At 39.5% G+C, this 23,708-nt stretch overlaps 2 protein-coding genes across 3 annotated transcripts; both read left to right on the top strand.

Annotated features, from left to right (window-relative positions):
- The first annotated feature begins 5,357 nt into the window (after nucleotides 1-5,357).
- On the top strand, nucleotides 5,358-8,936 carry LOC128355724 (green-sensitive opsin). 2 transcript variants are annotated; one of them, XM_053316055.1, is made up of 6 exons: nucleotides 5,358-5,366; nucleotides 6,094-6,451; nucleotides 6,647-6,815; nucleotides 7,679-7,844; nucleotides 7,995-8,234; nucleotides 8,838-8,936. In XM_053316055.1, the coding sequence occupies exons 1-6, from the start codon at nucleotides 5,358-5,360 to the stop codon at nucleotides 8,934-8,936; spliced, it is 1,041 nt and encodes a 346-aa protein (XP_053172030.1). The 2 variants fall into 2 exon arrangements, with proteins under 2 accessions (XP_053172030.1, XP_053172029.1); XM_053316054.1 differs by lacking the exon at nucleotides 5,358-5,366 and having other exon boundaries at nucleotides 6,088-6,451.
- Nucleotides 8,937-11,184: 2,248 nt separating this feature from the next.
- LOC128355725 (green-sensitive opsin-like) lies at nucleotides 11,185-17,172 on the top strand. The gene is made up of 5 exons (XM_053316056.1): nucleotides 11,185-11,548; nucleotides 11,676-11,844; nucleotides 15,025-15,190; nucleotides 15,718-15,957; nucleotides 17,074-17,172. The coding sequence occupies exons 1-5, from the start codon at nucleotides 11,185-11,187 to the stop codon at nucleotides 17,170-17,172; spliced, it is 1,038 nt and encodes a 345-aa protein (XP_053172031.1).
- Nucleotides 17,173-23,708: the final 6,536 nt, after the last annotated feature.

Consider the following 23,708-nt stretch of genomic DNA (forward strand, 5'->3'; position numbering starts at 1 on the left):
AAAACGCATTTGAAATAATTGATTTTCAGCTGAGCGCCGTGAGAATGATCACCACTGGAAGAGACTGAAGAATACACTGGAACCACCTCAGGTTACAGGTATTCATACTTTCTGATTACCACAGCTGATTCATCCCACAGTAACAACATTAACGATGATAATTTACATACACAATCTTATTCACAGATGACCTAACATAGCCTTCGTTATGTAGATCTAATTTCAAACAACTATCTGACTCAATTACACTCATAGATTATAATCTACTCAACTGCATAAAATACACACTTTAATATTTATTTTTCAGCTGAGTGACGTGAGAATGATCTTCAGTGAAAGAGACAAAAGAGGTCATTGGAGCCACCTCAGGTTATAGGTACTCATACATTCTGCTTTACATACACAATCTTATTCATGCATGGCCTAACTGAGCTTTGTTGTGTGGATCTCATTTCAAACTACTAACTGATTCTATTACACTCATAAATGATCATTTAGTCAACAGAAGTGTGTTTGGGACACATAATTACTGTGACCTTCATATACAAATATACATTCTTCTCACTGCTTTAATCTATGAGTGTGTGTCTTTTGGCAAGTAAACATGCTGCAGCGCCCAAGGGGCGAATGAAGAGTTCCCATAGCCAAGCACTGTAATGGTTTATTGGTATGTAATAGAGATATCAGTGAACAACAACCATTTTTATATTCAAACTGTTCACACTGTCTCACAGAAAGTGAGTAAGTGTGATGTGCAAATTATAATGATTTAAAAAAAGCTTGTGTGGTAATGCCCTCAATGTAAAAACAGAATACCATCTGTTACGTAGCTTTCTTAAGTATGCTATTACCCACATGGGAGATTTCCAGACTAAGGAGATTGTGTTTATCTGCTTAGCATCCAAAAATTGTCACCAGCAAGCTGTTAAACCGGAAGGGTTTGGCCCTTATCTTCAGTCCTCACAAATTGGATTCACACCATGTACGCAATTCGGTGATGTTGAGTAGGTTGTCTGGGCATCAGCACTCACGTTATAGGTGACACCTGTCTCCCTCAATTCACATAGCCTTCAAAAGTGATTACAGTTGTCACATACTGGCACCAGAGGTCAAAGTCCTCAGGTTGTCTCTCAAGACAGAGACTGAAGGTCAAATATATTTTGTCATTTTATTCCTCTCATTTTTTGTTTTGATTTTGAAGTTTTACTGTTTAGCATGCACTAGTGTGTAGAGGCCTCTAATGCAATGTAAAGCAATCAGTCAAACGTACTGTAGTGTTGGCTGATATCTGTCTGTTTTCATGTTCATGCAGTTATCTAGATAAATATGATCATGTATACTGTGTAGTTGAAACAATAATGTAATGCATATTAAGGCTATATAAATGTAAAATGACTGCAAACAATATTATAACTGAAACAGCCTGGATATGTATGACTGATAGATAGATAGATAGATAGATAGATAGATAGATAGATAGATAGATAGATAGATACATAGATAGATACATAGATAGATAGATAGATAGATAGATAGATAGATAGATAGATAGATAGATAGATAGATAGATAGATAGATAGATAGATAGATAGATAGATAATCAAACCCACACACAAGTAAAAAATAACATTCTCTGTAGTAATAAATTATAATTAAAACTAAGATGAAGGCATTAAAGCCAATTTTAGCATGGCTGAAAGGTCAAAAATGTGATTTCTGGTACAACTAGGATGTGAAAGCTGAGCTCTAAATGGGATTGAAATAGAAGATAGGAGATATAAGCCTGAGGAGGTGAAAAGTGTAAAAAAGCTTAGATCAAAAGGGTGGTTGCCTCGTGCCTCAAGTCACATGTAAACAACAGTTAATTGGGATGAGCTTTCTGCTTCACAGCTAGGAAGGTACTTAACACACTTGGACACACTGTGGACACTGAATGTACTGAAACTGTGACAGGAAGTGCTTTACCTGCGACAAACAGGAACTGTTAGTAGGTCAGGAAGACATATTATATGACTGATCTAGAACATATTAAGTGTCAATGTAAATACAAAAAAATAATAATGACATTATAATTATAAGTAAGACCCTCCTGTTTTGGATCTGATGGATCAGATTTCTGTGGGAGAAAGCAATAAGTGATGTTATGCAAAGGGCTGTTGCATGCAATGCAGACACCTTCCCACAGAATACAGAAATTCTTCTTTACTGTGTATATATGCTACGATGGAGTATTAGGGCCAGGCAAAAAAAAAAAGAAAAGCCAGGCAAAAAAAAAAGTTACGTGCATCAGTGTCAAACTGTGCAGAGGGAGCTGATGCTCTGACAAGGGCCCTCCCGTGCTGAAGTAAGTGTTAACTGAATTTAACAATCAAACAAAAAAAGCACATTGGATTGTATTGTTTGACCTATTATACTGGACATATTGATCTTTCATGTAGGGTATTGAAACCTGTTTGATGATGGATGCTCTTCAGCCTGACTTTAAAAAGAGGATTATCTCAGCTACAGCTACAGCTATGATAGTGAAGAAAATTACCTGCTGTTGATTTATCTGTACTGCATGACTAATTTCCCTGGATAAACAAGACAAATATTGCTGATCTTGAAATTTATTTTCTAATTTAGAGCAAGTTCACTCATAATCATCTTCAGAGAGAAATTTATGTTAAAGTTCAAGCAGCGATTCCTAGATCAAGCAGAGTACATTACATACAGGTACAGCCAAGTACAGTATGTCTAGTAATTAGATTGATACTGAATTATTAATTATTGGATTATTAGCATTTCACAATTTACATCCAATGCCAGTATTTAGTGCCAATGCAGGGGTCACAGACCGGTTACATACCTCATGGTTAATCTAATATAACCACAGTCCAAACAAGAGTGAGACTTTTAACATTGCTCCTCTCCTTGACTAAACAGTAATCTCCTTACTGGATGAACCTTCGAGCCTTCCAGATCTGAACTAAACTCCACATACCATATGCACTTAAAATGTTTTTCTTAGCATAGACCATCCAGATATTTGTTATATTCAGTAGATATATAATTTTACGACCATATATTCACAACCCTACTTTGCACACATGGATTGGCCACCACAGAGTCCAAACCTTCACCCCATTGAGAATCTTGGGATATGCTGGAGAAGGCTTTGTGCAGTGGTCCGACTCTCCCATCATCAATACAAGATCTTGGTGAAAAATTAATGCAACACTGGACGGAAATAAATCTTGTGATATTGCAGAAGCTTATTGAAACTGCGCAAATGCGTGCCTTAATCAAAGCTAAAGGCGGAGTGTGTGACCTTTTTTTTTTGGTGGCGATTTTTTTTTTGGCCAGGCAGTGTATATTATTCTCCAGGTTGAGACCTTTACAAAAAAACTCAATTTCCTAACAGTGAAAGTGGCATTTGGATTTGGGTTGCAGCAATTTGAAGCCCACTGACAACCCATGTGACTTCTCGTGAAATGCACCAAGTCCACCAAAAACAATGCACTTCCTTAGGCTACTGGCTATCAAAAACTTGCAAAAAGAACTATTTCTCAAAATCAAAGGAGAAATAATTAAAACTGGCAGCCAAATAACTGTTAAGTTATCAAGGAAACTTTTGTGTTTTTGTGTTGAGAAATGTTAAAGATATCATTAAAAAGCAAACTTTAACATGGTGACAGTAATGGAAATACTTGCGAACAGCATGCCAGCCAATCACAAAACTTCAAATTCTGCATGCAAACCTCTTAATAATAGCTAACAAACTAAAGATTATATACATTCACTGAATAATACAAGGAATGGCAGCAATTTTTTGTTTTGTTTGAGTAGACAGAAACATGACAGTCACATGACAGGCCAATGTACAAGTATTGGCCAAAAAACCATAGGCATCTCAACAATTTTAGGGCCATTATTGTAAAATTAAAACATTTTGAGATGTGGACCAATGTAGTTATTACACATTTTGATGTGAGAATTGATTGTAAGAGCAGTATTTTTGTTGTTGTTTGATGTACCAATAGCATAATGCAAGCATAATGAACTATTGACCATTGACTGTAGAACAAACATCTACATGCCTGCATGGTTATGAAAACGATCCAGAACTTCTGAATTTCAACATTATGTAGATGATGTACAATTTTATCTTTGTGTTATACCACTTGAGCTCACCATTCTGACTCATTCCCTGGCTAAAATCAAGCCCTCTTAAAATTTTGTTTTAATATTTAAATTATTGTTAAAGACCGGTTCAGGAAATGTAAAAGCTCCATCAAATATATCAGCAAATTTGATTGATTGCAAGTATAGAAACAATGCACACTCCAAAACACAAAGTCAAAACAAATGCAACTACAAAATCGGGCTGCAAATAAAAAAACACGCCTCAAGAAACAAAAACAACGCAAATCAAGAAAACACCTGCATTAAGAGAAATGCTGCATAGAGAAAAAGCGCTGCATAAACCAGTCCCCCAAAGGGGAAGTGCCCCAAGCCTACAGGGGGGCGCTCTAGGTAGTTACTTTTGACAGAGACTTTTTTTTTCAGAACTTTAATGAAAATTGAAAAAATACAGACTACTATACTCAAGAAGATATTAATAACATATCAAAGTTAAATACAATATAAAAATTGGGGGATTCATGTAAGGAAAAACAAAACAAAACAAAAACAGTGCACATAAGTTTCCATGTAAATTAGGCATTTAAACTAAGATATCAGAGCAGAGACAAGAAAGGAAAGTCAAAAATTAAAATAACAAATAGCGAGGAATGTCCAGAATTATTTTTCTTGCAGTTTTGTTCTTTTCAATTTTTTTGAGACATGAAAAGAAAATCTTAAAATCATTAATAAATCCAGGGCTTACAGTTTCTCCATTTTGAGCAGTGAATATGATATTTACCCAGTAATCAAATTATATTAATAATGTCTGAAACAGAAAAAGCCAAATCATCCATGTAGAAAATATTATGACATAGTTCAAAAGATGGAACATCTTTAATTTTTAGTGACACCCAATTTTTAATGTCTGACCAAAAACATTGTGATATAAAGGACATTGAAAAAATAAATGTTCCAGTGTTTCATTGTCTTCATTGCAGAAGGAACATCTTTTTTAGAAACTCTGTCAACAGGATAAATTTTGCTTATGATTTTGAAATGAGTTAGGCTAGGGTTTAGGCATTATAGGCCATTTAATACATTTAGAATACGCTTTGTTCAATGTAGCTGAGTTAACCAAATTAGAACCGTGTCAAATGATTCCTTTGCAATAATCATGAAACAATTTGGACTTCAGAGCATTACCAATAAATGTATTACTACATTTTTTTTTATCAGATTACATTCTCAGATAAATGGATTTGGTAATACTGTTAAAGCATTATTATATATTAAAAAGTTCTGAATTAAGTGAAACAAAGGTAGAGGAATCACACTACACATTTTGTTATATTCTCTTTGAGAACTATCTATCATCTTGTGCTACAGCAGCAGCGCAGTCTGGCTTGACTTGATAAACTAACCTGCACTCTGAAATCCTGTTAAGAAATTGCTTGGTGCACCCAAACTAACTGGATAACTGACTAATCAACTTAAAGCTTTCAGTCAGAGTATTGGTTTAATGGTGTTTAGTAATAAACAAATTTTGTTCAGTTGTAATTACTTAGTTCAATTTGAGAAGTGCATTCAAATCACATTATACATTGAAGTGGATAAGGATGGATGAACAGGAATTTGTTGCTAACGAGCAGAAATTATCTGCTGGTACAACTTTTCAATGTTGGAATAAAGCAATAGCAGTAAAAATGTACCTTGCGAAATGAGATAAAATTTCAAGAGAAGAGAGAACAGACAAACAATTATTTTACATAAATTGTGCCAAAGAAAAACACATCCTTCAAAAAAATAAAAAAGAGGAAACCTGCGCAGCTCTCTTTGGTAACAAGTGATTATACTGTGCCAGATTATAGGCTGATTTCTTATTCAAATCCTCTTTGCTCATCTTCTTGATCCACTGTGAATCTGCCCTGGGGGCTATATAACCATAGTTACAGTACCACCTGCATCGCAACCTTACTTGCAAAAATGGAGAACGGCACAGAGGGCAACAACTTCTACATACCCATGAACAACAGGACAGGGCTTGTGAGGAGTCCATTTCACTATACACAATATTATCTGGCAGACCCATGGTTTTTCAAACTGCTGGCTCTCTACATGTTTTTCCTCATCTGCACTGGCTTCCCCATCAACTTTTTGACTTTGATGGTTACAGCTCAGAACAAGAAACTGCGGCAACCTCTCAACTTTATTCTGGTTAACTTGGCAGTGGCTGGACTGATCATGGTCTGCTTTGGATTCACAGTCTGCTTTTATAGTTCAATGATGGGCTATTTCTCCTTGGGAACCTTGTTCTGTGCTATTGAAGGATTCATGGCTACACTTGGAGGTAAACATAAAGAACATTGATTTTCATTTGACAGTATCACAAATATTTTATTGATATCTTATTGGTTGTCTAGTAACATAAGATTTCATGACTGATCACATGAATATACTAGTTTAAGTCAAAGCTGTAAGCTGGTAACATATGGCAGTATTTGAAGGTTCTCACCACAACTTCTGTTCTCTTTCTTATCAACAGGTCAAGTTTCTCTCTGGTCTCTCGTGGTTCTGGCTATTGAGAGATACATTGTGGTCTGCAAACCTATGGGTAGTTTTAAATTTACAGCCACCCATGCTTCAGTAGGATGTGCATTCACCTGGATCATGGCTGCCTCCTGTGCTGTTCCGCCTCTTGTTGGCTGGTCAAGGTAAGGAGCTAATTTCCCCCAAATTGGATCATATGACCTGTTATTAATATGTCCACATCAGAGACAGTACCATGCAGAATGGACAAGTCCTTGATTTGAACACTTTTAACATCAGATTTTTCCCCTTCTTTCTTAAAATAATGTAATCTTGTAGCTGCAACCTGATGTGGTGACACAACTGGAAGGAGTCCAGTAAGGCATTTTTGTGGTCTTACACCTTCTTTCTATTTGGTCTGTCATTAATACATTTTATGCATTAACCTGATCAGTCAGATGTGGTGATGTGTTGACACAACTGGATTGAGATCCAGGTCAGCCATTTTATCTACACCACAAAGTTAGAAGAAACCCTACCCTTTCTTGGTCGGTTGGACTTATTTACACAAACTAATTTATATATTTAGTTTTTCTACATATTAGTCAATTATAACATGCAGTTGAGGTATGTTTACTTATTATAGCCCCCCCCCCCCCCCCCCCCCCCGGAATTGTTTGACTTGCTTTTTAACTTTTTGACCTCCACACCAGCAGATATTACATATTAAATTAAGTGCAATCTTAGTTTCTGGTATTTTAGCCTTTGCAGATATTATGGGGATCAGTTATCATTCGTTACAACCAATGCACCCCACACAACCTACTGATTATAATAATATTTGAAAAAGGAATGTTTCAGCCCTTTCATCCTGTTTCTCTGAACAAACATTACAGTAACACCTGGACGTTTTCACTGTACAATGGCCTACATGTTCAATATGACAGGTTTCACAATTACGGTCCCACAGGACTATGTGCTTGATAATGTTAGACAAAAAGTTATACAATATAACAAACATTTTATATTGCGTGTCATGCATTCACAGGTACATCCCCGAGGGTATTCAGGTTTCCTGTGGACCCGACTATTACACCTTGGCCCCAGGCTACAACAACGAATCATTTGTCATGTACATGTTCAGCTGCCACTTCTGCATTCCTGTCTTCACCATCTTCTTCACTTATGGAAACTTAGTGTTCACAGTGAAGGCGGTAAGAGACATTTACCTTAAAATAATTAATATTTTTTAAGCATATCAGAATTATAGGATGGCATACAGTATTTCCAACACACTATACTTGAATGCATAGAAAACATTCATCATACTTGGTAACGCAGAAAACTGATGATATAATTTTCAGGCTGCAGCTCAGCAGCAGGACTCAGCATCTACCCAGAAGGCTGAGAAGGAAGTGACACGCATGTGCATCCTGATGGTTCTGGGATTCTTGGTGGCTTGGACTCCATATGCCAGTTTCGCTGCATGGATCTTCTTTAACAAAGGGGCTGCTTTCTCAGCTACAGCCATGGCTATCCCTGCCTTCTTCTCAAAGAGCTCAGCATTGTTCAATCCAATCATCTATGTGCTCATGAACAAACAGGTACATTATTTACCATTTTGGTAATTATTTTAACCCGCTGTGTAAGTGGTTATTAATGCATTTGTCAGCAGTAATAACTTCTCCTGTGAAGTATGTGCAACTGTGTATAAACTGTTAATAAATTAATAACAGAGTATACCATAGCTTTAATTATATTTAAATCTTTTATGATTTTTATACATTACAAAAATCCTCACAATTTGTTATAAAATATAATAAAACATTTATTTACCAGACAAGTTTTAAATAATCTCTACATGTGTTAAAAAAGTGTTGAGCTTGCAGATTTTTTACAAAAGTATGGATGACAAAAGATTGATTAAATTTCTTCCAAGGATTTTATCAGCATTATGTGGTCTCCATCAGAGGGACGACATCATTCATGTCTATATAAACATAATTAAAACAGCACTAAATTAAACATTAAAATAATTAAATTTTTCTCACTTACATTATAATTTCAGTATGTTTATTGCTAAGCACTAATTGCTATAAATGCTAAACCAGGGGATTAAAATAAAGTGTTACCCGATTTGTAATATTTTTGTTCAGTGTTTAATGATTCTTCATTGTCTAATTGTACAATGTATTCTTGTTTTTTAGTTCCGTAACTGCATGCTGACCAGTGTTGGGATGGGTGGCTTGGTGGAGGATGAAACCTCAGTATCAACCAGCAAGACAGAAGTGTCCACTACTTCCTAAGACGTATCTCATCTTCACATATTGCTGTGTTCACATCTGAACACAGTAGGATACTACAAGTCACCTCAAAACCTTCTTAAACTGTATAGTATGTAAGGCATGCAAAGCACCAGTTTTCTCTTATGTTGACCATTTCTTTTTCAATCCACATAAAGTGGAGCATTATTTCAAGTACTTCATCATGACTTCTCACAACAGTAAAAAGCTTGTTTGCTTCAGTAACAGAATGTGTTGTGATATCTGTCAGGCTATCAGTCCAGTCCCATTAATGCCAGGATTCTTTTTTTCATTTTATTTTGACCATCATCATCTTCCTAAAAATGTACAAGCACTTACATTTATTTTTTGAGGGCCAGAATTGATTTTCTTGGTCGATTGTACATATATTTTATAAATGCTTACAGGATTGTAAATGTAGGTAAATAAATGCATGCATCCAAATATGTCTGTTTCATTTAACACACCTATTATGAAAAATGTATAACTTTATGGTAAAGTGAAGCTCATCTGCAACTTTATCAGTTTTTAAAGCAGTTTAGTATTTTTTGCACAGTTGATAGTCTAGAGAGCGAGATGAAATAAGAGGAAAAGGAGAATGATGGTCAACAAAGGTTGAACCAAGGACGTTGTGGCTATGCAGATTTTTTGCAGATACACATGGAATTAAAATGGATAGATTTGAGATCAGTAAAAATATTGGTGGAGACAACTCAGCAACACCTTGATAGTGGTAGGGATATTTTCTTCCATAACTTTATTAACAATACATAAATATTGCTATACAAGTACAAGGAATATCAGAGATAAAATAAAATAATCACAAAAACACAGACATACATAAAATTGTAATCAATCTTTATTTGTATAGCGCCAAATCACAACAAAGTCATCTCAAGGCACTTTACACATAGAGCAGGTTCTATGTGTTCTATGTGTTCTCGTCTCACAGGTAATCTGGGTCTACAGACCCAGATTACCTGTGAGACGAGAAAGCACAGATAACTCCGGGGAACCAACATTAATCTTTAAACATGCAACATGCACTGGGAAGATACATACATTTTTGGTACCTTAATAGGGGCAACATATCCTGGTGGAGATACAACTCATAAAATCCAAAATATGCAAACATTTTTTTTTGCAATTATTTGTGGAAATGTTTACTTAGGTGCAAATGAGACATCAAAGTAAATAAAAAGAATGATTATCACATGGCATTTTCCACTCCTGACTGTTTAAGGGTTACATAAGTTTTTATTAGGAAGAAACTGAACAAATCTATGCCTATGGTAGAAAGGATCCCTTCTTTCATCTTGCTTGTATGTCATTTGGGGGTTTGATCTGGTATTAACCTTTATCTCCTCTTGGTCTACAGGCACTCATTAGTGTATCCTGCAGTACTTCAGGGCCTACTGTGGTTATTTATGTCTTAATCCTCAGTTGAGTCTCTACTTTGCTGTATTAATGTTATTTTGGCATAACACTGCTTATCATCACACAACACACTGCCTGGTCCATATAGTTCATATTCATAAAATTACTTTCAACCTAATTCTTTAACTTTATTTTTAAATGAAATAAAGTATAAAAACTTGTTTGTCCATACTGTATAAATAAATGTACTGTATGTGTGAAGCATCATCAATTTTGATTAAGAGCTTAATCACCACAGGCAATTTAGGGATATTATATCATTCAAATTATGTTTTATATTACTTTATATTGATGGTGTCAGCTTTCATAATTGTGCAAATTTTCTTGCATTTTAAAATTGAAATAAAAAGAATCTTCTCTCTTCATTAAAAGTCAAACTACTGTGAAAATGATAACTGAATAACAATAGAAACACACTGACATAACAGAATAATAATAACACTAAAACATAAGTTATTAAAGGTTTTGATTGTGATTTAAATTGATTTTCTCTTTTTCATTTATAATAAACACATGCATAAACCAAAGTATTGAATAGAAAAGAAAAATATCAAGCTTTTGTGGAAATTCAAGCAGACTACATACTACAACTGCAGTATGTGACTTGTGTCAAGGTGTTGCTGCACGTCAAGGTGTTGATCATCATCCGGTGTTAAGATGAATTACCAACGCTTTAGACGCAAGAACTAATCTCAATCCCTCTGTAATCCACTTATTGAACCATATAAATCTCACACCACCTGAGATTAACTGCAGAGGGGTTCGACATTGCTTTGAGAAGACTACACCCATCGGTCCCTGACATCCAAAGAACATGGAAAACGGCACAGAAGGCAAGAACTTCTACATCCCCATGAATAACAGGACGGGGATTGTGAGGAGTCCTTTCGAATATCCACAGTACTACCTGGGGGATCCAATCCTGTTCAAATTGCTGGCTGTCTACATGTTTTTCCTCATCTGCACTGGCTTCCCCATCAACTTTCTGACTCTGATGGTCACAGCTCAGAACAAGAAACTGCGGCAACCTCTCAACTTTATTCTGGTCAACCTGGCTCTGGCTGGATTGGTCATGGTCTGCTTTGGATTCACCATCACCTTTGTAACTGCCATCAACGGCTACTTTGTTTTTGGACCATTGGGCTGTGCAGTTGAGGGATTCATGGCCACTCTGGGAGGTATGAAATAGCTTGTAGTTTTATGACACTGCTGACATTGTATTGTCTTTGTTTTCCATATGCTGCTGTTTATCTAACAACAATCTTAACCAGACATTTTTGTTGCTTCTCTTTAATTTCCTCTCAGGTCAAGTTGCGCTCTGGTCTCTGGTGGTGCTGGCTGTTGAGAGATACATTGTTGTCTGCAAACCCATGGGAAGCTTCAAGTTCACTGGAACTCATGCAGGAGCTGGAGTTGCTTTCACCTGGGTCATGGCTATGGCTTGTGCTGCCCCTCCACTGGCTGGCTGGTCCAGGTAATTCAAATATATCTTCACCAAACTGAATCTTTGCAAGACATTTCACCCCAAATAGGGCTAAAGACACTTAAAAGCCTCAGAAATCATTATGAGGACAGATATTGAGATAGTAAAACATGGATGTAGCATTGGTGACATTTCTCACAGCTGTGCCTGTAGCTTTTTTTTGCCTGAGAAGGGATGATGTGACATCCCTCCCTCCCCTTTTTGCTTAAGCTTCCTGGCTCAGGCGCCAGTGGGTTTGACTAAAGAGTACATCAGGGAAACTGCCTGCACTTTCATAGTTTGAGTCTCAGCCTATTTAGGTGACTGCTCTGCTACTCAATCTCTTCCTTCCAGTCGTTCCTTCCTTGTCTAAACATTTTTTGCTACGGTTAAAGCTTAACTTGAGTGTAACAATGAGGGTTTTTGTAACAATGTTTATTGGCCTGTTTTGCTTAAACCTTGGGAATGTTGTTTGTAGGCCTTGTTGGCATGTTTTTTGTTTAACACATGAAATTGTATATTATTTTCTTCCCTAAATTCTGGTTTTGGGATAAGAATTGTCTGGTGGGGTTGTAAGTAGAGGAATGGTACTTGTGTCCTGTTTGGGTTTTATTCAGCTAACTTTGTTTTGCCTGTTTGTAGTTCAACTGCCATTTGAATTGCAATGCATAGGTTTCCCATCAGGGGATTGGTCATGTAAATATCTAGTGTGGCTGCAAACGTGGGTAAAGCAGTTGTCCCTGGATGCAGAGGGATTGCAGGTTTTCCAGTTGCTTTTCTGCCCCAGTGGTTTGCAGTGCATAAGATCCCCCCACAAGTAGTGGCACAAAGACTAGGGTTAAGTGGAGGTGGTTAGTTTTTGGTGTCAGTTAGACAGGGTTGGGGAGGGTCTGGATTTGATGGTGGCAATACAAGGCTGATACCTTGTGTTGTACTTATGGTGCCAGCACTAATGCTTAAAGTCTCTTGGGAAGGGTTAATAATGGCTTGTACTGAGCCATTGTACCTAAAACTTATACCTGCGTGCGAATGTAACATGCCTCAGGATTAACACTTACCCAATTTGTTTCAGAAAAGGGGACCTGGACTTTTTATTATAGTGAGACTGTTTTCATTTGGAATGTGGAGTCACAACTTGGAGTCTGTCAGCTTTGGTAGAAGATACAACAGTTCATGCTTTTGTATGTGTATGATTTTTTCTCATTTAGCAAGGTCCCCTTTGTGTTGGCACCTGTGTCTCAGGACGTTTTGGTGGCTTGTAAGCCTTGGTGCTTTCGGTTAGAGGAACTAACTACTTTTGTATGGCTACTTTGGTTTAGTATCTTCAGTTCCAGTTTTGTGGTTTGGATAGCTGGGGTTTGTAAGGGCAAGATTTGGTGTTTTGTCTAGTTGCAGACAATCCTGTTGGAAACTCTGGCGTACTTGGGCTCAAGTGTTATCATTGACCATAAATCCATGTTTCATGTTCCCTGAAGAAATCTATTTAGATGGCTGTTCCATCTTTACATGTTGGATGTAATGTTGGGCATTCATGACTGATTTAACGGATTAACATAATTCTAATTCAATTAAGTTCATAATAAATGTTTTTTTTGTTTTGTTAGATGTTTTATTCATGTGATTCCCATTTTTTGTTGCAGGCTCTGAGCCGGTTTATAACAATGAGCAGAAAAGTCAAGCTGACTCTAATAGACATAGACTGTTATAGTATCAATCATGCAAACCAATATGGAACAAGACTGTAACCTTTCATCGCACTTCACAGGATTATCAGTATCACTTTGATATTTGTATTTTGAGGGAACAAAGGTGCAGCTGAAGAAAGAACTGTAGCTTTAGTTCAGACTAAATAGATGGTAAAGAAAGGTCCCTGCTGTCAGCTGAGCATATTGCTCTGATGACTGGCTCTTTGAGGTCATAACTGAAGCCTACAACAGTCTGACACAAAAAGCTGCAAGTGCTGTCTGTAAGAGATTTTGTTACAGAGGAAAGAAAAAGTGAGGCCTTTTTTTGAGAATTTTACTAAATAAAAGGAAAATGCACTTGAGCAAGAAAACATATTTATTCAAAAATTACTTTTACAGGTACAAATTAAAAGTAGATTCATTACTATTAAATAATAATAATAAATGCTTTATTTTTGGATAGGGACAGTGCACATTAATGAACATCGATATTTAAACATCTCTGTAAACATGCTAATTTGCATCCTTAGTCCCTGATAGATAAATAGAAAAAATCCAAATAAAAGAGACAGCAAATAAATATATAAAATACAATAAGGACACCAGACCCAGACAGGACATAACAATACAATAAAAAGTAATGTTCAATTAGTCTCAAGTCCAGTTAGTGGTTGCACTTTTGGTTTGATTTGAGCATTCCCTTATTGTGGAGGGTTAAGGTCAGGGTTAGACTATTCCAACTGCCCCCCGCCCCCACAACAGACAACATGTTCCTCCCATACGTGGTGCACCTGTGGGGAATCTCACAGTCTCCTCACAAGAGTCCTTTTCCTTATGAATTCATTCAGCGGCAGTGGAGCAAGACCATATACACAAAACAGGCAAACCTAAAAGTTTTAAAATGATGGAAACTTTAAAAATTATGTTTTTTAAGGGTCTAGCAGCTATGGAAGGCTTTTTTATAGAGAGATTCTATTGGATTGAGTGCTGTCGTACATGCCAGTGACCAGCTCGTTAAGCAGTAGTCTATATGTGAGAAGATCATACAGTGTAAAAACATCAAAGCTGCACTGCTGGTTAATGAATTCCTGATCTGTCTGAAATTTGCCAGGTTGTATTTGACAGAGTTAGACACTTTTTTGATGTGTTTCCTGAATGAGAGTGTCGAGTCCAGGATGACTCCCAAGTATCTGAACTCGCTCATCAAAGCAGGCTCCTCCAGTCCCAGAAAGACATCAGATCAATATTTGGCTGCCTTTTAGCAAAACTCATACAGACACTTTTCTTAATGTTGAAAGAAAGACATGAATCAGTGAGCCAGTCCTGAACATGAGCCATTGCTGTTGTGAGTATTTGAGCAGCCTCTGTCGTGTTTATCGCAGGAGTGAACCTCTGGATGTTAGAAGGGTTCAATTTCTTTTATTACATTTCAAATCTACAGCATGTTCCGTCTCTACTCTCATTTATTGTACATTATTGACTGATTTCTCACTTTGTTGTCACACAGGTACATCCCTGAGGGTCTGCAGTGCTCTTGTGGACCTGACTACTACACTATGGCTCCAGGTTTCAACAACGAGTCATACGTCATATACATGTTTGTTTGCCACTTCTGTTTTCCAGTTTTCACTATCTTCTTCACCTATGGAAGCCTTGTGCTGACAGTCAAAGCTGTAAGTCTTATTATATATTGTTTATTTAAATTATATTTTACAAGCTCATGTAAGGTGATATGTTAGTCCATCCTTCAACATTCTCTACATAAACTCATCTGTGCATCACTTTTAATCACTACCTTGCAAAATGTCCACTTCTATTATCTATTCATCTATTTATTTTTCTTTCTTCTGCTTTTCTTTTGCTTTAAAGTAGACAAAATCCCAAAATAATCCTAGAATATCAAAATACAGCTTTCTTCAAAATATATTGTCAACTTTTAAGTAGATATTAAATATATTAGATAACATCTAAAGGCAGTGTTTCCCATTAATGATATAGACTGTGGCGGCCCGCCATAGTCTAATTTGTGCCACCACAGTCTCATATTGAACTGAACACATCTGTACACTCTCCAAAACTAAAAATGAAATATTTAAAGGGGTTGAAGCAACACAAAATAAAATGATATGGACTGTTGTTGTTGCAGTCAAGTGCACATCTTACTAACCTTTCTGTTGGTCTTCCCTTCAACACATTTCAGGCTGCAGCTCAGCAGCAGGACTCAGAATCTACCCAGAAGGCTGAGAGGGAAGTGACACGCATGTGCATCCTGATGGTTTTGGGATTCTTGGTGGCTTGGACTCCATATGCCAGCTTTGCTGCATGGATTTTCTTTAACAAAGGAGCTGCTTTCTCAGCTGTATCCATGGCTGTCCCTGCCTTCTTCTCAAAGAGCTCAGCATTGTTCAATCCAATCATCTATGTGCTGTTTAACAAACAGGTCAGTTGTTGCGCTGTAGCTGGTGTCACTGCAGAAACTGACTCTTCTTCAAAGGAACAAAGGATTTCTCTTTCTGATATGTCTTCAAAAAAGTTTAAACTAGGGCTTTCAATCAATTAAATAAATGTAATTGCATGGCGGCCATGAGTTAACTCGCGATCAATTGCAAATTAATCTCACATTTAAATCTTTTTTTTAATAAATGTACTTTAAAGGTATATTCAGATCGTTTTTTAATACTCTTATTAACATGGTGGACACATACGCTTACTTCATGCAAATGTATGTTTATTATTATTGAAACAATCCAGAACAATTAAATACAGCATGCTCTAAAAATCTGCTGTCAGTTATGTTATCACACACATAGTCTTGCGTTATATTGATTATTAACCCTTTATAGATCAGGTATAAGCCATTAATAACAACATTTGGGTTGCCAGGTTGCGAAAACTCTTTCCTCTGTTATTTATCTTAATAAATTCTTAATTCATCGTAATAGACATCATCTGCAGTTAATGAAGCTTCAAGACTTTCTCACTTTCTATGAAGCCAATGACAAAAGTTAGTGAATTAATATAATCCAAATCTTGAGATCTCAATAAATTAATACATGAATTTAGCCAATTGATCTGCAGTACTAGTCCAGAAAATTAGAGTTAAATGATCTTAAATGAGAGTTAAATGGAGAGTCTTCCTGATCAACTAAAGAGAACAAACCTGGTTGTTTTTAATGGCTTAAGACCATTAAATAAAAACTTATAAACCCTTCATAGATACTATCTTATCAGTAAGTAACCAACTTTGACAGTGACTATAGTCTGCATCTCTGATTTTCATTTAACAATGAACTAAACACATGATACGAGACCTATGACTTCAGACTTCATCATTATCAAAAATGTCTACAGAAAAGGCAAACTTCTCAAATTAGAGCTAATATACTCCATAAACTCAATGTTTTGTTTAGAAACAGTGTTTTAAGTTCTGAAGTACACCTTAATGTATCAAATATAAATGTTTTACTTTTTTAAACTCAACATGATCTTAACATAAATTATTTTGCTTTTGAGATATGTACAATCTTCTCACCTTTGTCACTGTTCTCCTTTTCAGTTCCGTAACTGCATGCTGAGCGCTGTTGGGATGGGTGGCATGGTGGAGGATGAGACCTCAGTATCAACCAGCAAGACAGAAGTGTCCACTGCTGCCTAAGCCTCTGCCTCGTATACATAATTTCTTCACTACTCCAGGCATCCTCCTTCCTGATGTATTCCTGATTGTGAATGACTGTCTTGAAATTGAAATAAGCAAATGGATACACGTGAATGATCTTTTTGGCAACAAATGAGCAATAATTAAACAAAACACAATGACAGCATTTCTGTACAGATTTGTGTGTCTGGGAAAAAAAGAAGAACTGGACTTATATAAACCACAGCTTCCACCACAGAGTAACTGTTTGGATTTGTCGAACAGGATCACGCAAAAGATTTTGATACACAGCCAAACAACAAATGATGATAACTGATGCTTGTTATGTGTTTGGATGGGCGAGTGGATGAGAATCATCTTTGTATATTTATGTCTGGTTAGCATGTTTGTTGGCCTCTGTCATGATATTCTGTATATATTTTATAAACAAAAACATTTTAGAAAAGAGTTATTAAATGCATGCATGAAAAGACTCCTTTTGTTGTTGTTTTGCATTTTTACAATTCAATTCATGCTCGGTTATGTTTGGAAACTGTAGAATGAAGGATTATTTACTATGGGACTACCACTAGCATGCACCACTGAATTGTGGTATCAGCTACAGTGCCTTTAAAAACTATTCACCCCCATGGACATTTTCCCCTTTTATTGCTTTTATAAATTGAATCATGGGCAATATAATTTGGCTTTAAAAAAAAAATAATAATAATGATAATTTACAAAAAACAACTCTTTAATGTCAAAGTGATTTCAGTCACTTTGACATTAAGTGTCAAAGTGACACTTAATGTCATTTCAATACTTATATAATGTAAAACAGGAAGGGGAGAAACAATGCAGACGGCTTAAGGCCGTAACATTGGTGATTGCATAAATATTCATATTCATATTCCTTTAAAGTGACTGACCTAGACTACGTTTACACGTGCCCGGCTATTTTCATAAACGGACATTTCATCCTCTGCGCGCACACCAGTCCGTTTCAGAAAAGTTTCCGTTTACACTAACCCGTGTATATATCATAGGTATATACAGTATGCTGTCAAGAGCAGCTCAAACCCACGTTAGCCAATCAGAATCCTGCATAGCAACAACAACGTCGCTTCATTCCTCCACATAGTACAGCACTTGTATTTACAAATGCAAACAAATACAAAGGGATTGCACCAGCATAAATGCAACTGCTATTCTGCATGCATCCATGATCACCATAGATTGTAAACATAGACTGTATATTATAAACAATGTCGCATTTAACCCAGGAGCAGTTTCCGGCTCCCCAAATCTCCGTTTTTCTCTGTTTACATGCAAACGTGTGAACAGAGTTTTCCAGAATCTCCACTCTGGCCGGAGTTTTTAAAAAGCATCGTTTTCAGGGGCGAATTCTCCGTTTGCGTCTAAACGGAGGGTGCAAACAATGGTTAATGTCTCTGTTTTTAAAAAAAACCGGGTACGTATAAACCCTCCCTGAGCTACTACCTTACCGTGGTGGAGGGGTTTGCGTGTCCCAATGACCCCAGGAGCTCAGTTGTCGGGGGCTTTATGCCCCTGGTAGGGTCTCCCATGGCAAACAGGTCCCGGGGGAGGGGCCAGACAAAAGGTAGCTCAGAAGACCCCAATGACGAGCAACATAATTGGTTTTTCGTGTCCCTTGCCCGGACGCGGCCAGGCCTGGGGGTGGGGCTCGGAGGCGAGCGCTTGGTGGCCGGGCCTTCACCCATGGGGCCCGGCCGGGCACAGCCCGAAGAAGGGACATGGGACCCCTCTCCCACAGACCCACCACCAGTGAGAGGGGCCAAAGGGGTCGGGTGTGCAGTGAGCTGGGCGGCAGCCGAAGGCGGGGACCTTGGCGGTCTGATCCTCGGCTGCAGAAGCTAGCTCTAGGTGGGGAAGGAGCCTGAGCTGGTGCGTGAGGTTGAGAAGTTCCGGCTAGATATAGTCGGCCTCACCTCGACGCACAGCAAGGGCTCTGGAACCAGTCTCCTCGAGAGGGGTTGGACTCTCGTCCACTCTGGAGTTGCCACTGGTGTCAGGCGCCGGGCAGGGGTGGCAATACTTATTGCCCCCCGGCTTGGTGCCTGTATGTTGGAGTTTACCCCGGTAGACGAGAGGGTGGCCTCCCTCCGCCTTCGGGTGGGGGGACGGATTCTGACTGTTGTTTGTGCCTATGGTCCGAACAGCAGCTCATACAGCCTTTTTGGACTCCTTGGAGGGGGTGCTGGAAAACACTCCCCCTGGGGATTCCCTCGTTCTGCTGGGGGACTTCAACGCCCATGTTGGTAGCGACAGTGAGACCTGGAAGGGTGTGATTGGGAGGAACGGCCCCCCGGCGGCAATCCCCGAACCCGCTGGTGGACACCGGCGGTGAGGGACGCCGTCAAGCTGAAGAAGGAGTCCTATAGGTCCTTTTTGGCCTGTAGGACTCCGGAGGCAGCAGACAGGTACCGGCAGACCAAGCGGAGCACAGCTAGGGCGGTCGCTGAGGCAAAAACCCGGACATGGGAGGAGTTCGGTGAGGCCATGGAAAAAGACTTCCGGACGGCTTCGAAGAGATTCTGGACCACCATCCGGCGTCTCAGGAGGGGGAAGCAGTGCGCCGTAAACACTGTGTACGGTGGGGACGGTGCGCTGCTGACCTCGACTCGGGACGTTGTGGATCGGTGGAAGGAATACTTGGAAGACCTCCTCAATCCCACCAACACGCCTTCCGGTAAGGAAGCAGGGCCGGGGGACTCGGGTGTGGGCTCTCCTATCTCTGGGGCTGAGGTTGCCGAGGTGGTTAAAAAGCTCCTCGGTGGCAGGGCCCCGGGGGTGGATGAGATCCGGCCCGAGTTCTTCAAGGCCCTGGATGTTGTGGGGCTGTCATGGTTGACACGACTCTGCAGCATCGCGTGGACATCGGGGGCAGAGCCTCTGGATTGGCAGACTGGGGTGGTGGTCCCCCTTTTTAAGAAAGGGGACCGGAGGGTGTGTTCCAATTACAGGGGAATCACACTCCTCAGCCTCCCTGGTAAGGTCTATTCGGGGGTGCTGGAGAGGAGGGTCCGTCGGGTAGTTGAACCTCGGATTCAGGAGGAGCAGTGTGGTTTTCGTCCGGGCCGTGGAACAGTGGACCAGCTCTACACCCTCTGCAGGATCTTTGAGGGTGCATGGGAGTTTGCCCAACCAGTCCACATGTGTTTTGTGGACTTGGAGAAGGCATTCGACCGTGTCCCTCGGGGGATCCTGTGGGGGGTTCTCCGGGAGTACGGGGTATCGGACCCCCTGATAAGGGCCGTCCGTTCCCTGTACGACCGGTGTCAGAGCTTGGTCCGCATCGCCGGTAGTAAGTCGGACTTGTTTCCAGTGAGGGTTGGACTCCGCCAGGGCTGCCCTTTGTCACCGATCCTGTTCATAATTTTTATGGACGGGATTTCTAGGCGCAGCCAAGGTGTGGAGGGGGTCCGGTTTGGTGACCTCAGGATTGGGTCACTGCTTTTTGCGGATGATGTGGTCCTGTTGGTTTCATCAGACCGTGACCTCCAACTCTCACTGGATCGGTGCGCAGCCGAGTGCGAAGCGGCCGGGATGAGAATCAGCACCTCCAAATCCGAGGCCATGGTCCTCAACTGGAAAAGGGTGGAGTGCACTCTTCGGGTCGGGGATGAGATTCTGCCTCAAGTGGAGGAGTTCAAGTACCTCGGGGTCTTTTTCACGAGTGAGGGAAGGATGGAACGGGAGATCGACAGGCGGATCGGTGCGGCATCTGCAGTAATGCGGACTCTGCACAGATCCGTCGTGGTGAAGAGGGAGCTGAGCCGAAAGGCGAAGCTCTCGATTTACCAGTCGATCTTCGTTCCTACCCTCACCTATGGTCATGAGCTTTGGGTAGTGACCGAAAGAACAAGATCGCGGGTACAAGCAGCCGAAATGAGCTTCCTCCGTAGGGTGGCTGGGCTCTCCCTTAGAGATAGGGTGAGTAGCTCAGTCATCCGGAGGGAGCTCGGAGTAGACCCGCTGCTCCTCCGCGTCGAGAGGAGCCAGATGAGGTGGTTCGGGCATCTAATTAGGATGCCTCCCGGACGCCTCCCTGGTGAGGTGTTCAGGGCACGTCCCACCGGTAGGAGACCCCGGGGAAGACCCAGGACACGCTGGAGAGACTATGTCTCTCGGCTGGCCTGGGAACGCCTCGGGGTCCCCCGGGAAGAGCTGGACGAAGTGGCTGGGGAGAGGGAAGTCTGGGCTTCCCTGCTTAGGCTGCTGCCCCCGCGACCCGACCCCGGATAAGCGGAAGAAGATGGATGGATGGATGGATGGTATAAACAGGGCCTTAATTTAGGGCCCGGAGAGGGTGAAATGTCCTTTTATGAAAATAGTCGGCATGTGTAAACGTAGTCTTAATACAGGTCCAGCCACTTCTTCCTAGTATTCTCACAATAAGTGAAATGGAGATCAGTGAGTGTGTCTCAAGTGATTATAGTATAAAAACACCTGTGTCTAGAAGGTCCAGTCACTGCTTAATCAGTACTCCTTCTACAATTACACCATGAAGAAAAAAAAATAACACTCCAAGAAACTCCAATAAAAGGTTATTGAAAAGTATAAGTCAAAGGATGGATGCAAACAAAATTCCAAGTCACTGAACATCCCCTGGAGTTCAGTTAAAAGAAAGGAATATGGTACATGTGTAAATCTGCCATCCTCACAAACTGAGTGAGAAGGAGACTGGTGAGGGAGGTCATCAACACACCTATGACTAGTGTGAAGGAGTTAAAAGCTTCAGTAGCTGAGATGGGAAATACTCTGCATGTACTGTACTGTTGCTTTATGGGAGAGTAGCAAAGAGAAAGCCTCTGTTGAAGAAAACTCATATTAAATATTGACTAGAGTTCAACCAAAGATATAAGATGCAATGTTTGGCGGACACCAAACACTACACGTCACCACAAACACACCATCCCCACTGTGAAGCATGGTGATGGCAGCATCATGCCGTGGGGATGATTCTTGGCAGCAGGCCATGGGAGGTTTGTAAAGGCAAAAATCAATAAAAGTGGAAAACATCCAAGAGGTTGAATACATTTTATATGCACTGTACATTTATTTCTTAAATAGGCAGCAAAATAAAAAAAACTTAATTTTGATGTGATCACATAATTATTTAATGTGCAGCTTATACACTCAAATCTAAAAAAGAGATATGCTCTACTTTACTTGATATCCTCATACTGTAAATGTACCCACCATGGGACTAATACAGGAATATCCGCATTTATAAACATAAGATAACTATACTAAAAAGTACAATAACTTTAATTAAAGCTGCAAGCGGTGTTGATCAGGCCCTCACATCTTTGTGCATATCAGGGTGTGGTGCAGTTTAAGGGCTTTTATTGCTGACATGTTGATGTCTTCAGACCAAGGCTCTTATGGGATATTCCATGCAGGTGTTAAACATCACTTCCTGTGTACACAATGTGGTGCTAGAGAACACACAATACTTATATTTCTGTATATTATGTGAAGAACATGGCACAATTTAAATTTCATGGAAATTGGATGATGTTTGATATATGAGGCTGACTTCCTGTTTCCAGGAAAGGGCGCTATGACTATAACTCAATATTGGAAAATATATGTATTCAGACCAGGATTGAAATTTGGTGCAGACTGGAATATGTCTGTTTGGTTACAACTTTTCACTTCATATCGAAACATCAAAGTGCCTTTCGTCATCAATGAAATGGCATGAATTTTAATCTTCCTTAGATCATCTTTAGATGATACTGACTGAATTTGAAAGTCAAGTCTCTAGGAGTTTGGTAAAATACAATGCTTGTGTAACAGTATGATATGCCACTGCTCCAGAAGGCAGCTGGGCCTGGGCCTATCCGGCTCATTGGCCAATCAGTGCACGAGGCGAAGGGATAAAAGGAGCCTGTGCCCCTCCCTCAGTCTCTCACTTCCTGGCTCAAAGGCTCTTCCGCTTCCTGGCCGTGTACTTCCTTCTCCGCTCCCGCCACGGTGGACCTTTTGGTCGAGGTGGTTGCCTGCAATTGGTATGGATGATTCCAAAGTTAATCAATTTGGATCTTTTGAAGAATCAAAGTCTCCCTCGTATCGCCACACTTGCAAATGGTAAAACAATGGACAAAAATTGCAAAATAAATTCTAAATGTCCGACAGTTGTTTTTGTGCATTTTTTTTCCTGCTAATCCAGTCTGACAAATCAAAATCTATATTGATTGTGAAATCATATGAGAATATGTTACATAGAATAACCCACAATGACATGATACATCCAGAGATGTTAAAGACACAGCTAGTAATATCTCAGATTGTCAATACATTATATTGCATCAAAAAATATAAATGTCATATCGCTTCCAGGTATACAAAACAATCCAAAGATAAGTATACATGAAAAAAATGCTAATTTCCCGGAGTCCAAGGTGACTTTTTCTGACTAACAGTCCAAAACACAGAACTATTCATTTTACTATTACACATGACAAAACGAAGTATTAAATTATCACAGTTGGGAAGCTGAAACCAGC

This window comes from Scomber japonicus, chromosome 3, assembly GCF_027409825.1.
Source record: "Scomber japonicus isolate fScoJap1 chromosome 3, fScoJap1.pri, whole genome shotgun sequence".
Taxonomy (NCBI): domain Eukaryota; kingdom Metazoa; phylum Chordata; class Actinopteri; order Scombriformes; family Scombridae; genus Scomber; species Scomber japonicus.

Bases quoted from the DNA above. Each gene is read 5' to 3' on its own strand.
- LOC128355724 (XM_053316055.1), top strand. The intron at 6,452-6,646 runs GTAAACATAAAG...TCTTATCAACAG, and splicing joins ATTCATGGCTACACTTGGAG to GTCAAGTTTCTCTCTGGTCT. The intron at 6,816-7,678 runs GTAAGGAGCTAA...ATGCATTCACAG, and splicing joins CCTCTTGTTGGCTGGTCAAG to GTACATCCCCGAGGGTATTC.
- LOC128355725 (XM_053316056.1), top strand. From the start codon at position 11,185: ATGGAAAACGGCACAGAAGGCAAGAACTTCTACATCCCCATGAATAAC. The intron at 11,845-15,024 runs GTAATTCAAATA...GTTGTCACACAG, and splicing joins CCACTGGCTGGCTGGTCCAG to GTACATCCCTGAGGGTCTGC. The intron at 15,191-15,717 runs GTAAGTCTTATT...AACACATTTCAG, and splicing joins TTGTGCTGACAGTCAAAGCT to GCTGCAGCTCAGCAGCAGGA.